The sequence below is a fragment of the Neolamprologus multifasciatus genome, chromosome 3 (genome assembly GCF_963576455.1).
Source record: "Neolamprologus multifasciatus chromosome 3, fNeoMul1.2, whole genome shotgun sequence".
In the NCBI taxonomy this organism is placed as follows: Eukaryota; Metazoa; Chordata; class Actinopteri; order Cichliformes; family Cichlidae; genus Neolamprologus; species Neolamprologus multifasciatus.
In genome coordinates, this window is record NC_140441.1 from 23,229,884 (window position 1) to 23,245,407 (window position 15,524).

The 15,524-nt window shown below is 37.8% G+C and overlaps 1 protein-coding gene across 1 annotated transcript in view; it reads right to left on the reverse strand.

The window, feature by feature from the left end:
* Nucleotides 1–15,524, reverse strand: part of LOC146522063 (Fc receptor-like protein 5) — a 110,096-nt gene that overhangs the window by 29,956 nt on the left and 64,616 nt on the right. Inside the window, exons 10-17 of the mRNA XM_085154121.1 lie at nt 14,946–15,209; nt 14,569–14,844; nt 14,124–14,420; nt 12,854–13,111; nt 12,047–12,295; nt 10,795–10,914; nt 10,620–10,635; nt 10,449–10,540 (exon numbers count right to left, since the gene is read on the reverse strand). Coding sequence (XP_085010247.1) covers nt 10,449–10,540; nt 10,620–10,635; nt 10,795–10,914; nt 12,047–12,295; nt 12,854–13,111; nt 14,124–14,420; nt 14,569–14,844; nt 14,946–15,209 — 1,572 coding nt within the window. The remainder of the gene's footprint in view (nt 1–10,448; nt 10,541–10,619; nt 10,636–10,794; nt 10,915–12,046; nt 12,296–12,853; nt 13,112–14,123; nt 14,421–14,568; nt 14,845–14,945; nt 15,210–15,524) is intronic.

The following is a 15,524-nucleotide window of genomic DNA, read 5'->3' on the forward strand; positions in this document are numbered from 1 at the left end:
ACGCCACAGGTTAAATCTTGAAAGCATTCTGAGAAAATGCACAAAGCATTGCAACAAACCACTATTGAACTGTTCACTTATAACTGGACCAAACTTCCAGTTCCTCTTTACACTTACAGAGGTTTGATAAGAAGAATAAGACGACACCACATTCACACCAGAGTTTTTGAAGTGTTTTAGAGCAGTGGGTTGATGTGGATGGTTGTTAGTCCTTGTATATTATGTGCATGTGATCATAGCCCTGGGCCCTGTCCTCAGGCCTCCGTCTTCCTTCTGCTCTCTTTCAGGTGCTGTTTGTTTTCTGTCATTTCCTCTTTTTTCTTTTTTTTAATTCCTTTGCTTCTTCTAATTTCTTCTTCCTAATCTGGACCTCCCCACCTGTCAGCTCTGACACTGTTACAGTAAAGATGTGTAATTTTTTTAAATTTTACTTTAATACCTGCAAATAGTTAATGTAGCAGTTAAAGCAGAGTTTCTATAGTAAATGTTCTTCCTCATTTTAACTCTGCAGGCTGATGAAGAAAACAAAAGATCATTGAGGTTTGTTTCAGTGCAGAGATGGTGCAGATAAGACTGCAGCTCTGTGTGAACTTGCAGTTATACAAATAACAATGTTTACACAATATTTTCCATCATTTTGAGAAGTCATCCTTCCTGTCACAGTCTGATCTACAGGTCAGAGTTTAAACACTTTCTGCATACTTTCATGGTCTCAATCATTAAACCTTTACATCTTAATATTGTTAATATTCTAAAGTATTGTCCTCATCAGGGTATGAAGAGGACAATAAAGTGCAGTGTGCTTTAGGACCTTATGTTTGCTGGATACTGATGGCTTAAAAAAAGACACTGCTACACACAAAACTTGTCTCAAACGACAGGCTGCATTTCCTCTTTTGTATGTGGCCGAGACGAAAATGAGGCCGTTCAGTAGATTAAAAATAAAACCTGTGGCAGAACAGACAGTAACCACCAACAACCCTTCACACACATATCGGCACCTTAGCTGCTGCCCTGTGTGTCAGCATTATTCTGTATTGTCATTTTTGCGGTTTGATCTTAATGTCTTTAAATTTAATACACAAACAGATGTCATGGTCCTCCAGTCCTCTCTGACTTCCTGTCAGTGCTGTTGTTGTTCCTCTCTCTCTCTCCTGCTGTCCTCTCCACCTGGGTGGTGCACCATTCCGGGTTCCTGCCTTTGGCCAAAGCAACTGCTGATCATCATCCTCATCCGATGCTTAAGGTGGTGGCTGAGCTGTAGTCTTTGCTGGATTGTTGTACTTAGTTTAGTTACTGTAACCAAGACACAGAATAACTCCAGCTTTGTGTCTTTTTCATTGTAGCTGAAGTACGGGACAAACTGTTCCTTTTCACCTCAATACAGAAACGCGTAATATTTTCTCTGAATGCGAGATGATTCCGTTTTTTAGGGGACGGTTGGCAACTCTACTAATTAACCTTATGAACAAAATAAAGTCCAACATCAGTAACATCATAGCACCCACCCAGCTGTATAGAAACTCAGCATAACAAAAATAAACTACACCTAAACTTGGTTTATATCTGACCCAGTTAGACTGCAGGTCATAACTTCTTACCTGAAGTTCAGTTCACACTCGGACCGGCGGCCACCACGGGTCTCCGCTCCTCCTGCCTCACCTGCTGGCCTCCACCACTTGCTAATGGTACTCAATTTGTGGAAGCTCCGTGATAGCCACCACACGAAGTAACGACCCTATCTAAATCCCAGTAACGATTAACACGCTCCTGATTTTGGCATAATAACTAGTTACTGTGCTCGTTACCACAATAATAACGTAGTTACTGTAACGCGTTAGTCAACACTGGTGAGAGCTTTGTGACGTTTACCGTGTTTGGAGTCTCAAGTTAGTTTGTTGTCTTGTGTAGTTAGTGTGTAGTGTAGTCGTTGTTTTGTTTTGTGTGTCAGTTCTACTAGTGAATGTCACAGTTGCTGTCTTAAAGCCACCAAAGGCAGATTGCAGTGTAAACGCTGAGTAACACACCTGCTGTCAGACCTGCAGGATTTACCCCTGTGCTGTTCTCATCTGTGTTATAGTGGACACAAACTATTTTTTGAGTTGCGTAAATAATTTAAGTGCCTTCTTATTTGATGCCGAACACCTGATTGTTCTGTAAACAGTTTTAAATGGTTATATAAAAAACGCCTGAGCCTTGGCTGCATTTTTAGGTAAATAGTACCATATAACTTTGTTGTTTGCGAAACTTGTGCATATTTTTTAAAAATGTACAATTTGTATTTTCATTTCAAGTTATGAAAAGGATTTGTTAAACATGCTTTTGGTTTTTACAGTCAAAAATATCACTTTGTCTGAATTTAGAGAAATTTAGATAAATTGTGCTGATACATTATATCAAAATGGGTAAATAACAGATTGGCAAGATAAACAGTTTTTAAAGGTGAAATATAAAGGCCAAATTAAAAACTAAATTAAAAAACCCTGGACACCAGAGGGTTAAAGGCTAAAAGCAAAGTTGTCACCAAGTACTGTTTATATTTGTGTGTATTGCTGCAGCTTTTTTGAGTATTGACTTGGTGCCTTTGGGTGAAATAATGGTAATATGAGGGACCGATCCATATGCTCACAAAGAATAGCCACTTGTTTCTGTGCTACCAAAGTTCCCCGGCTTTCATTCAAAATGTGTTTATCGTCAGCACCGACACATTAAACTACTTAAACTTTATAAATGTCTTCAAGCTCACACTGAGGCCTGTGGGGCACTATCAGCCACTGAGACAGTTCACACATTTATGTGTGTTTGTACATGAATATTTCATACATTAAGGGTGCTTGTTTATTTAAGGGAGATGAACAAAATACACTGGAATTGTACATAATAATATCATAGATGATAAATTAAATAGATTTTAAGTAGATGCTTGTGCATTCTTAAAGTCTTATATGTTGAATTGAACTATGTGATCTGTTCAAAGCCTCCCAGTCAGTGCTGTTGTCCATGCCTGTCTGACTGTACATGATGTTATCAGCACGAACACTTTAAAGGTGACGTTTAGGACTTCAGCAATAATACAGACAGCAATGTAGTTAAACATCTTACAGTTAGTTTTATTGGGAATTAACTTAAAAACAAACAAACATCAGTCTCCTATTTTCTATCACACAGGAAAGAAGCATCAATATCTGATAAGACGTATTTATTTATTTATTTTTTATTTTATTTTATTTTTTTTGGGGGGGGGGGGTCAACAGGAGAAGAATATCTCTAACAAGTTCATTTGTTCACATCTTAATTCTTAAGTGAAATGTGCATTTTGAGTTTATACACCATGTATATAAGGCGACCGTCCTTTTGCAGTATTTTTGTGTGGTGCGTCTTTCTGTCTTAACAAAAGGGGAACAAATGTGTTTAAGTTCACCCAGGATGATTTGTTTTAATTTTCACATGGTCTTACTGAGGTAATGCGAAAAGACTATGTGCACCTTAGCATATGCTACTTCCACCCTGTGTGCACCCAAAATGCACACAGATGGAAGCAAAAGGTGAACTTAAATACAGCTTTAATACTGGACGACAAAACAGAAAACTGGCTGAACTAAAATACAAAATAAACTTACGCAGGCAGACAGAACACACAACATGAATGAGGGTAGATCGCAACACTTCTGCACTTTTGCAAATATGTAATGTCTTGATAAATCGAGCAGATATTTGAAGTTTACACAGCTACATTCTCGACTGAAAATATCCTAAACATTTATTTTGTGACCAAGAAAGAGTAATATTAAAACAAAGTAGCTGCTGCCATTGTTGGAAACTGGAATTGGCCACGCTATGACTTCTGGGTTAGGTCGGGCCACAAAGAATACACCCGACCCATCCTTCCAATCTAGGGAAAAGGACACATTTGGAGGAGTCTTCAAGGTTGGACAGTCTTCGTTGCGTTGCTGTAACATTATCGACCTACAAATGCAGCCTGCAAAGGATGCAGCCCCTGAATTTGGACACAGCTACGATACTGGAGACGGCTTCTTCTTGTTTTTGTGTTGAACACTAGTTGACCTGATCGTGACTAGTCAACGAATCGTGGCAACCCCAGTTGTTATTATGGGATGACTCTACACAGGTTTAGCTGAGAGGTCGGTGACAGAAAGTGATTATAGGGTTGTAGCTTACACCGTCCCGATCATTGTGTTCTTATTTCTCAGAGCAAAAGAAGTGTCAGTCTGGACAAATGAACAGAAAAACTAAACAGAGGCAGATTTCTGTTGGCATTGATATTTTTTATATTGTCATTTGTGCTAAAATATATAGATATATAATCATTGCCTTTATCTGTCCTAATATGGCTATAATTATGAAGAAGAAGCCAGACAGTCAGAGGATTTATTTTCAACCTTCTACTATTTCCTTTATCTGTGTCTGTGATGACAAAATGTGCTTTCTTTATTTAGAGTGCAGCTTAGTCCAGAGATGAGCTATGTTATACATTAGGAAAGCACCATGTTCTGTTTCTTCTAAAGTGCAAGACTTCACACCTTTAAATGTTTGTTTGAGACATGACCTATTACAAGTTCCTGTTTTTATAGTTTAGCAAGGTGCTTGTTTCTGCTTTTCTGCATACCTCATACACGGTTTAAGTTCATTGAAAGGTCGCGTGTCTATGTATGGTATAGCTGGAAACACACACACGCACATGCAGTCTGAGCAGAAGAAAAGCTGCTCTGGAAACATGAGCAACAGTTTGACAGGTGAACAGAAAGATGGTGAAGCTCAGCAAACACGAAGCAATTTGATACCAGAACAAAAGAGAAACATCTCCCAAGAACAGCAACGACGTCACAGTTTAGCCTCTTAAGCCCCAACGCCCCCTGATACGGGGGCAAAAGGCAGGAGATCAGTTAGGCTTGGGGCTTAAGAGGTTAAAGAAGAGCGATGATTCATAACCATCAAAGAGCAACTCAGAGGATAAACAGAAGAAAAGTGATTTGATTGGAGAGGAGAGTGATTCTCAGAGACGGTAACTGAACAGGAGACGTGACGACTTTCAGGACACCTCACTGACATTCATTGATGCAGATGATGATTTGGACTGTGACTAACCCGAAGATAACAGTTATATTTGTTGCCATTTATGATATTTTGACTCTAAATTATGTATTTTTTATTATTGTAAAGCATTTCTAAAACCAGTAACACTGAGATTTTATCCACTTCTGTCTGTAGTTTTGTGTCATGGTCACAAGTCTGTGAAAACAAAGTGAGTTTAATCTCTAAGAGTTCAAACTTAAGTGCAAATGAAAATATTTTGATGAAAATAAAACCATCAGAAATGTTTACATGAACCAAAACACAAAAACTGGAAGATGGAGGATGGAAAACATGTAAAACAATCAGGTACTGAACAGAATTAATGTGTGGAAATGTCACATCAGGTGTTCAGCATTAAAGGGGACATGAAACACTACATGTACTAATGTACATCATGGAGCCCAGCTCTCAAAAACTGACACAGATGTAACTCTGACTGTGAAGCTTAATTTAAGAAATAAGTGCTTAAAGTTTTAAAAACATGTTGAGCGCCATCTTCTGTCAGTACAGAGCATCACATCACCAGGTCAGTTGATTCGTTTCAGTCAAAAGACTCACATCAGTTTATGTTAAGTAACTAATAGCAGAACCAATAACTCAGTGAAAATAAGGACACTAAAACTAAACATCAGTTTAATGGGGTCACTGTTGTGCTGCCCTCAGCTGCAACAATGAGTTTTATGTTAAAACTGAGGATATACTGTCTGCTTTCACCGTCTGTCTCTTTAGCAGTAAGAGGTTCTGCGTTGTTTGGTTAGCTGCACTGACACAGGAAAATCCAGCTGTTAGCTGTAATGTTCAGGTCTGTGAAGCACTTTATGAACGAGGACTTCATGAAGGAGAGTCTGTTTGACATGTTTTGTGAACTTTAAGTTCTTATTTCTTAAATCCAGTTTCACAGACAGTTACACATGAGTCAGTGTTTGAGAGCAGGGCTCTAAGATGTAAATTATTGTTTATACATGTGGTGTTTTTTAATGTCTACCATAAAGGACAAATATAATTTCATGCATTTGAACCTGTTTTACATACAAGAACGTGTTTGAGTTAATATTTAACTATTTTTCACGAAGAACCACTTAACAGTGTCCCAGCTGTAGATCTTCTGTCGTGAGCTGAGAAAAGAAGTGTTTCTATAATCTGCTGCAGAGGACTGTGGAAATGTTTGCTGCATAAATCAGCAGCTACAAACGCTGAGAACCTGCCTGGATATCAGCATAACGACGTGTGTGAGGGGTCACTGGCTGCCCCTCATGCCTGTCCCACCTGTGTTGAACAACAATAAAGTTTATTATAAAAGCATTGTCTCCCCTTGATGCAACGTGAAGTTCTGTTTTGTGTTTTAGTCTTTACAGGTGTGTAATGTTACTGTACCTTATAGGATTTGTTTAGAAGGCGCAGAAAGACTCTGTATCTGTGTGGACGAGGAAATCATCTGGTTTTACTTTCATGTAAACATCTGGCCTCAGACACATAACTTATCATTTGTAATTTGTTCTGTGTTGTAAAGATGATTTTTTTTTTTTTGAAAAACATGTGAAGCTGAAACACTTCTTTATCTTCTTCTGTATCAGTAAAAAATCATTAACACCTCTCCTGGGATACTTGAAACAACGGTGTGTTTTGGTGTGATGCTGTTACTCGACTAAATGAAACTGACAGTGACTTGAAAAAGTATTCATACCCTTTGAACGTTTATACATTTTGTTACCTTACAACCGCCAACTTAAATGTTTTTATTGGGATGTTCTGTGATAGACCAACACAAATAGTGCATAACTGTGAAGTGGTATGGAAATAATACATGGTTTTCAAAATTTTAAGCAAAAAAAACTCTGAAAAGTGTGGCATGCATTTGTTTTCAACCCACCTTCGTCAATACTTTGTAGAGACACTGCTCGCTGCATTTACAGCTGCAAGTCTTTCGGGGTTTGTCTTTACCAGCTTTGCACATCTACACACTGAAATGTTTGCCAATTATTTGTTGCAAAATGGCTCAAGCTCAGCCAGACTGTGAACAGCAATTTTCAAATCTTGCCACAGATGCTCAATGGGATTTAGGTCTGGACTTTGACTGAGCCATTCTAACACAAGAATATTCTTTGATCTAAACCAGGGGTAGGCCGGTGTCCTGCAGGTTTTAGAGATCACCCTGGGTTTGCAGTTGTAGCATGCTTTTTCCATTTTTGCATGATGGATTGAACAATACTCCTTGAGATGTTCAAAGCTTGGGATATTTTTTTATTACCTAACCCTGCTTTAAACTTATCTACAACTTTATCCCTGACCTGTCTGGTGAGTTCCTTGGTCTTCATGATGCTGTTTGTTCACTAATGTTCTCTAACAAACCACTGAGGCCTTCACAGAGCAGCTGGTGACTTCTGAAGGTAAATGAATGCACTGAATTTTAATGAGGGATATCAGAGTACAGGTGGCTGAAAACAAATGCACGCCACAGTTTTCAGATTTTTATTTGTTTAAAATTTTGAAAATCATGAATCATTTTCATACTACTTCACAATTATGTGCTACGTTGTATTGATCTATCACAGAAAATCTCAATTTAAAAAATGTGTCAAAATGTGTAGAAGTTCAACAGGTATGAATACTTTTTCAAGGTACTGTAAGCTCATGCTTTGTTCAGTTTGATCAGAAATATACAAGTGAAGAGTTTAATGTTGTAGGAAGTGATTAAAGTAAAATACAGCTTTATTATCCACTTAGCTTTGGTCCAGACTAATAATTGGCTCTTATTGCAGTGGCACTTTGATATCACTGTAATGTGTTGTCATACTAATAATGCCAGTAATAGATTACTTTGGCTTGTACAGTAAACATGTAGCTTGCAAAGAACAATGAACATGTGTTTTTATTCTTCATTTGTTTGGTGTTTAACTGTTTTCCCATCTCACGAAATACACAGATTTAAAAAGATGAAAAGAACAAAATAATACATTTGAATAAATGTCTGTTTCCTAACATGAGAAAAATGCTGCCGGACCTAACTTATATTAATAAGTTAACCCAAAATTAATTTCATACTAATTAAAAAAAAATTCAAACCAGGTTTTCTTTTTATAAAATTAACTTTGGTGTACTCACTCTTAGTTCTAAGATCTTTAAACTCAATAAGAGAGGAGGTGACGTCATCGTATTCATCTGATCCTGAAATGTTCATATTTTTATTTACAGGTTTATAAAAAACATATCACATGAAATTAGTTTCATTAAATTAAAAACAAGTTTCATCTGTAACTGCTCTGTGCTTTTCAGCACATATACTGACCATTTCTGTTTTTCACTTGTGTGACTGATTCATAGACGTCAGCAGTACCTAAAGAAAAAACAAGCCAGGCTCACATTAATCATTTTTTTACAGTTACACTAAAGATCAGAGCAAAAACAGAAACACTGTGTGAGTCAAAACCAGGACTGTAAGATCTTTAAATGTTATTAAAAAAACTCGTGAACTCAAACTGAACCTATTAAATGTTCATGCTAATGGAGCTTTAATAAAAGTCAGTATTAATAATGATAATAAAGATCGGTTTAAATACTGACCATGTTGAAGAGAGCCGTACACATGAGTATCATTCAGGTTGACTCCATGATTTGTGGAGGAGCCCGGACTGTGACTCTCAGACTGGATCGACCTAAAACATGAAATAAACACAATTATTATGGTCCTGGGTCTTTTGACCCAACGGTTTGTGTTTTTCATTATTATGATCTTGTGTTCTAGTTTGTTCTGTTTGTGTACTGGGGTTTAGACTTTTTAGTTCCTAGAGTTTGGTTTTTGTGTTTCCTCTGTTTAGTGTCTGTACCGTGTCTCTGTGCATTTCCTGTTTTATTGTGAAGATCCATGTCTTCTGTTAGTGTGTTCAGTTTCTGTTTTCCCCTGTCTCGTCAGTTCAGTTTGGTTCAGCTGTGTCTTCCTCCTGTTTGCTATTCCACGTTTCCCTCTGTGTGTATTTATAGTGTGTGTCCTCCTGTGCTTGTTGCTGGTTTGTCTGTGTTCTTTCTCTGCATCATTCTGTGTCGTCTCCCTGCATCGCCATTTAAGGGTTCAGGTTTGTTTTTGTTAGTTTTTTCCAGTTTAGGTTTGCTTAGTTTGCATCCTTGCCTTCGCTGTTTCTGTATGTTTCACCACCTTATGAATAAAACTCATTTGCATCTCAGCTGCCTGCATCTTAGGTCCTAATTCTCAGCCTCCACTCATCTGCCACGGCAGACGTGACAACAATAAACTCAAAAGTAACTGATGTTTGTTTAAAATAATAATAAAAAGTATTTTACCAACCTGGTGAAGCAGGAATCTGTAAGATAAAATAAGAATACTTTATTAATCTCAGAGGAAACTAAATTGTCACAGTGGCTCAAAGACAGTAAGAACAATAACTGACTAAACTAAATAATATAATATATCACAAAGTATGAATAATAATGCACACTACAAAAAGTAGAGAATTTCAATTCTGTTGTACCAGCTGCAAATGGCAGCATTTCATCGTGCATTCAATGGATTTTAGTAGCAGCAGGTATAGAGTATTGAACATTGAGATATGTACAGACACCAGTGTGTGCATGTGTGCTTTCACATGATGATGTATGTTGTAAAGTCTGACAGCAGCTGGAAGGAAAGATCTCCTAAATCTCAACTTCACACTGTGGGTGCAGCAACCTGTCACTGCAGGAGCTGCTCAGTGCTGTCAGAGTGACCTGCATGGGGTGGGAGGTGTTATCTAACAGGGATGACAGCTGAGCCACCATCCTGTCACTGACTACCTCCACTGGGTCATGAGGATGTCCCAGAACAGAGCTGGTCTTCTTCATCAGTCTGTTCAGATTCTTTCAATTACAATTATTAGGTTTAATTGTTTCACTGATATTCTGTGTCATCAGATCAGAATGAATGTTTCAATATTTAAAGTGAATGTAGTAAATAAACTCTGTAAAACAGTATCTAATAGTGAAATGTTCATATTTTATTTACAGGTTTGTAAAAACATATCACATGAAAGTGGTTTCATTAAATCAAAAACAAATTTTATTTCTGTGCTTTTCAGCACATATACTGACCATTTCTGTTGTTTTTCACTTGTGTGACTGATTCATAGACGTCAGCAGTACCTAAAGAAAAAACAAGCCAGGCTCACATTAATCATTTTTTTACAGTTACACTAAAGATCAGAGCAAAAACAGAAAAACTATGTGAGTCAAAACCAGGACTGTAAGACCTTTAAATGTTATTAAAAAAACTCGTGAACTCAAATTGAACCTATTAGATGTTCATGCTAATGGAAGTTTAATAAAAGTAAATATTAATAATAATAAAGATTGTTTTAAATGCTGACCATGTTGAAGAGAGCCGTACACATGAGTTTCATTCTGGTTGACTCCATGATTTGTGGAGGAGCCCGGACTGTGACTCTCAGACTGGATCGACCTAAAACAGGAAATAAACACAATAAACTCAAAAGTAACTGATGTTTGTTTAAAATAATAATAAAAAGTATTTTACCAACCTGGTGAAGCAGGAACCTGTGAAAGAGACAAATGTTATTACACATGTTTTTTATGTATAAATTGTTCCACTGATATTTTGTGTCATGAGATCAGAATACATGTATATGTGTGAATAATTAAAGTGTATGTAGTAAATAAACTCTCTAATACAGCATGAAAAGAAGAGGCTCTTACACTTGGACTGTCTGCAGCGATACAACAAGAGCAGGAGAATAATAATGAGAGAGACTCCACAAACCAGTCCAACAATCAACCACACAGGAGATGAAGAGCTGTCAGCTCCTGACACAGTTACTGTAACAACAAACAATAATTAATTATTAATAAATAAAACAAACACTGAGAGCACAAATCTCTGCTAAGGCAACTCACTCTATTGACAGTATTTACTTTCAAAGAAAAGAAAATTGTATTTTCAGTGTATTTATTTTGTTTTATTTGTACTGTGGGCAGATGTGAAATGTAAAAGTGAGGTCAGAGGTCAAACAAATTATAATTTAAATCTTTATACAATATTTTCTATATGTTGACAAGACACAACACCTTTGTAAGAATCATAGTTTCTATGTTATAAGGATTTTATTTAGTCATAAAGTTGACCTTGAAGACCTCGGTGGCTGTAAGCCAAATGTTAATGGATAGTTAACATGACTGCAGCTCGTCAGTGAGGTAACCAGGCAGGTCTGCTGGGATCCTTTCTAGGAAAATAAGATTTGTATGCTAACAGATTTTCCCCTTGTTTCAGTTTCTTCCTGCTTCAAGATTCGTTTTCATGCCATCATTCACCTCCAGTCAGACGCCTGCCACCTTGGATCATTACCCCCCTATTCACCACCACTGCTGCCCCCCTCGGAGCCTCTTCCTCACTTGCCTGCCTTCAGCAGTTTCCACAGACCTCTGCCTCATCCTTTACCCCCACCTAGTCTGGACTCCAAGTAAGGCATTGTTGCAGCCAATTTATGAACACTCTCTGTCTTGTCACATTCCCTCAGATTTCCTGCCCTAACTGCTCTCTCCTCTCCCACAGATCTGCCGCCCTCACGCTGTTATGTCCGCTCCTCTGGCCTGTCTCTCTCACCTCAGTTAAGATATTTATGTAGGACTCACTTCTTAAGTTTAGGTTCATTTATGTTTTGTTCTTGTTGACTGAGTCAAAGCTCACAGTCTGTTGTGTTAAATTATTTATCCTTTGTTTGAGTAAAAAAAACTTTCACTCATTACATCCTCTGCTGTTTTCACCTGAGTCCCTCACTTGAGTCCTGAATCACAACGATATTAAACCTGACAATATACAGATATTACAAAATATTACAAAAAGTTCTGACAAAATAGATCCAGGTGACTTCGAGCCTTAAACAGACAATCTAATGTTCCTTCTCAAGCATGAAATCCATTAAAATCCCACAAATGTTTTGATCCTGCTCACCTTTAACTGACATCCAGCTCTGTGCTGACTCTCTTCCTGAGTACTGACACTTGTAGAAACCTTCATCAGACTTTGACACTGCAGAGATCTTCAGCTCCCCTCGAGTATTATTTTGAAGAAGTTTGTCATTGTGATAGAAAAACACATTGGAAAGTATTTTTTGTGTTTTCAAACTGCAGCTCAGACTAACAGAAGCTCCCTCAGTCACAGGATGAACAGGACTCACCAGGATAGGACCATTACCATCATCTGTGAAACAATCACACACAATTGTTTCAGTCAGACCAGCTGATGCAAACCTTTGAGAAAAAGCTGTGAGTCGTGTCTCATGATCTACATGCAGACTTGGTTTTCTGAGTGAATATGAGGACTGGAAATATAGTTGGGATGTTCTTTGCAGGAGTCAAATTATTGACGGTGATATTATTGAATGGTTAAATGTGAAATTGTAAATGTTTGTATGTTTGTGTTATTTTGCATGACGTGTTTCCCAAATTTCTCTGAATTCAGACATCAAAGGTTCATCTAATCTGATGACAGAGATGTTGAGCTTTTTTGAGTTTTATTCTGACAGAGAAAATAAAAAATACTGTTGGCAAATTATGACAAACTGGATTATGAAAGGATGAAGAGAAATTAGACCAACATCCAAGAATATTTTGATGCTTCGTTGCCTGAAATTGTCTGAAATTCTCATTGTTGTTTGTTTTGCCACATAGAATTACTTCACATACAGCAAAGCTGAGACAAATGTTCATGTGACGTCTAAATCATTCAGATCCAAGAAGTAAATGTACAATAACATACTCTGTACAGTGATGTTGACTGCATTGCTGAACTCTCCTGATCCAGACTCACACCAGTACACTCCAGTATCTGACTCTGATGTGTGGATGTTACATGTGGATCCAGTCATTCTCCTACAGTCAGAGAGTCGGCCGTCCTCAGAGAACTTCCTCACTCTCCACTCAGCAAAGTTTCCCTCACAGGTCAGTGAGACAGAGTCAGAGGTGAAGTGTTGCACTCTGTCAGGACTCACTGTGAGAGACGCTGCTGAATGAACATCTGGAAACAACATGCAGTGAAGAGACAAAGCTCACAGATGTTAGGATTCAAAATATCACAGTGAGAATATTTGTTTGAAGCTTTTGTTTTGAAAATCAAATTTAATAGTTCAATGTGATAAAGTGTTTGTTTGGAGAGACAACACAGAGTCTGACAACAAGCCCTGAATCACACAGACAGTAAATTAAATGGAAAACAAAGGAGCCGAATACTGACATGTTTAAGATGATATAACCCACATGCTTTATCTGCTGGCAGCTCATGTAGAGCTTGGTACACGTCATGTGACATCATGAGCTTTGAGTCATCACTCTCAGCATCATCCACCTGATACAGATCACTCTGAACACACTTCAGTCATTTGCTGTAATGTTTCTGTCATAATTCTGTGATATTGTCTGTTTCACAGATTCCTTCTACAGTGAGATATTTTGCAGCAGCAGGACCAAAACTAAAAACCTTTGAAGTATATTTTAAATGAACAATAACAGCAGCTGTTATTTGTGACGTCTTCTTCTAGCGTCCATCTGTAGCCAGTGTTTGTCTTGTATTTGTCAGAGCTGTTAACCTGCCTGCTGACATCTTTGTTTCTTTATTAACTATATTTGACTTTTTTATCTGAACACCTACCTGAGCACTAAACAAAGAGTCTTAACTGTGTAAATCCTGTCTGTGCACTAAGTAAAAATAATCAGTACAAACAGAAACGTGAGTTTAAATATCAAAGTAAAAGTATTCAAAGAGAAAACATTTAAAATGTTATAGATGTCTTTTGTTTTTCATGTTATCACATTAAATAAAAACTGAAAAATAAGAAAAGGAAACAAGGAAATTCAGTTGGTTTGATCACAGAGAGAAAGGAAAATATTCAGTTCAGTTCTTCTTTTGGGGAGTTTAATGTACACAGACATCGATGGTTGTCATGGAGATGAGATTTTAATGGTCTAAATGTTGTTGAATAAAAATGATGACCTAACATGAGCTCATTGAAAGGACAGAGAAACAAACTGACCTGCAGACCAGACAAACTTTGGTTGACTGTCAGTGTGATACTCTGGGTCTCCTCTTCCAGCTCTGCACACATATCCTGCTGTGTGTGTCTGTCCATGAATGATGTAGGAGTCCTGTGCAGTCCCACTGCCATCAGGTAGCAGCTCATAACTGGAGGATTTCTCTGATCGATCAGGAACAGCTTTATACCAGTAGAAGCTCCATCCTGCAGACGGATGTTCAACCTCACAGTTCAGAGTTACTGAGGCTCCAGGACTCAGCCATGATGGAGACACAGTGAGGACAGGACGGGGTTCATCTGTTCAACAAAGATTTTCTCTCAGTGAACATGTAGTACAGTCTCTGAACAGTGAGCTCAGTTTATACAAAGAATAATAATCTCAGTCTATATGAACAGAAACACATTTTACAAAGTGTTCAAACAGCTTAAAGCAAATATGACTTACTGTCAGAAACTGTCAGTGTGACTGAATCACTCCACTCTGTTGTTTCATGCTGTGAACTTTTCATTCTGCCCTTACAGCGATAGTTTCCACTGTTGGATGATGAAGCAGAAATAATCCTGTATTCATTTTGATTTGGAGGTTTTATGGTGCTGTTTGTTTCCCACTCATAATCCCACTCAGTGTCTCCTCCATGGATCTCACATCTGACAGTGATCGTCTCTCCTCTGTATATCTCAGACCAGTTTGGATACAGAGTCACAACAGGCCTGTTTGACACTGTTAATGTTGAAGAAAGTACAATAAAAACACATGAAAGACAAAAGGTTCAGTTACCATCAGATGTAGTGCTTTGTGGGAAATTTAAAGTGTGAAATCACCAGTTGTGTCAATCCAAACTGCCTGACTGTACTCTGTGTAGTAAACTGGTTCTCCTCTTCCTCCTCTGCAGCTGTAGAGTCCTCCCTCTGAGACACTGATTTGTCCATTTGTCACAGGTTGATAAGATTTCCCATCTCTGTACCAGAAGTATTTCCATCCAGATGATGATGATGATGATGATGGGCTCACAGAGCAGGTCAGGGTCACACTGCCCCCTACTGGAACAGCTGTCCTATCAGCTCTCAGTTCAGCCTTTGGTTTCACTGCAGTTTAGTTTAGGACAAGAACATAAAAGTAAAAATGACTGAATCAGAACAATTTAAAGATGGAAACATGTACATGATCAAATATCATGAAACCCTAGTTAAGATGAAACAAACTGTGTCACACATAATATTCTGTATTTCTGTTTTGATCAGCACAGGGATTATTTTTTTTTATTTGCTTTTTGCTAAAATTACACAAGTACAGCAGCAACAGACAGGCTGAAAAACAAAAGAGTGAAAGTTTCACAATTGTTGAAACAAAGTTCAGAGCTCAAACTGACTGAAATGCTGTGGAAGAACCTAGAGAGCGAT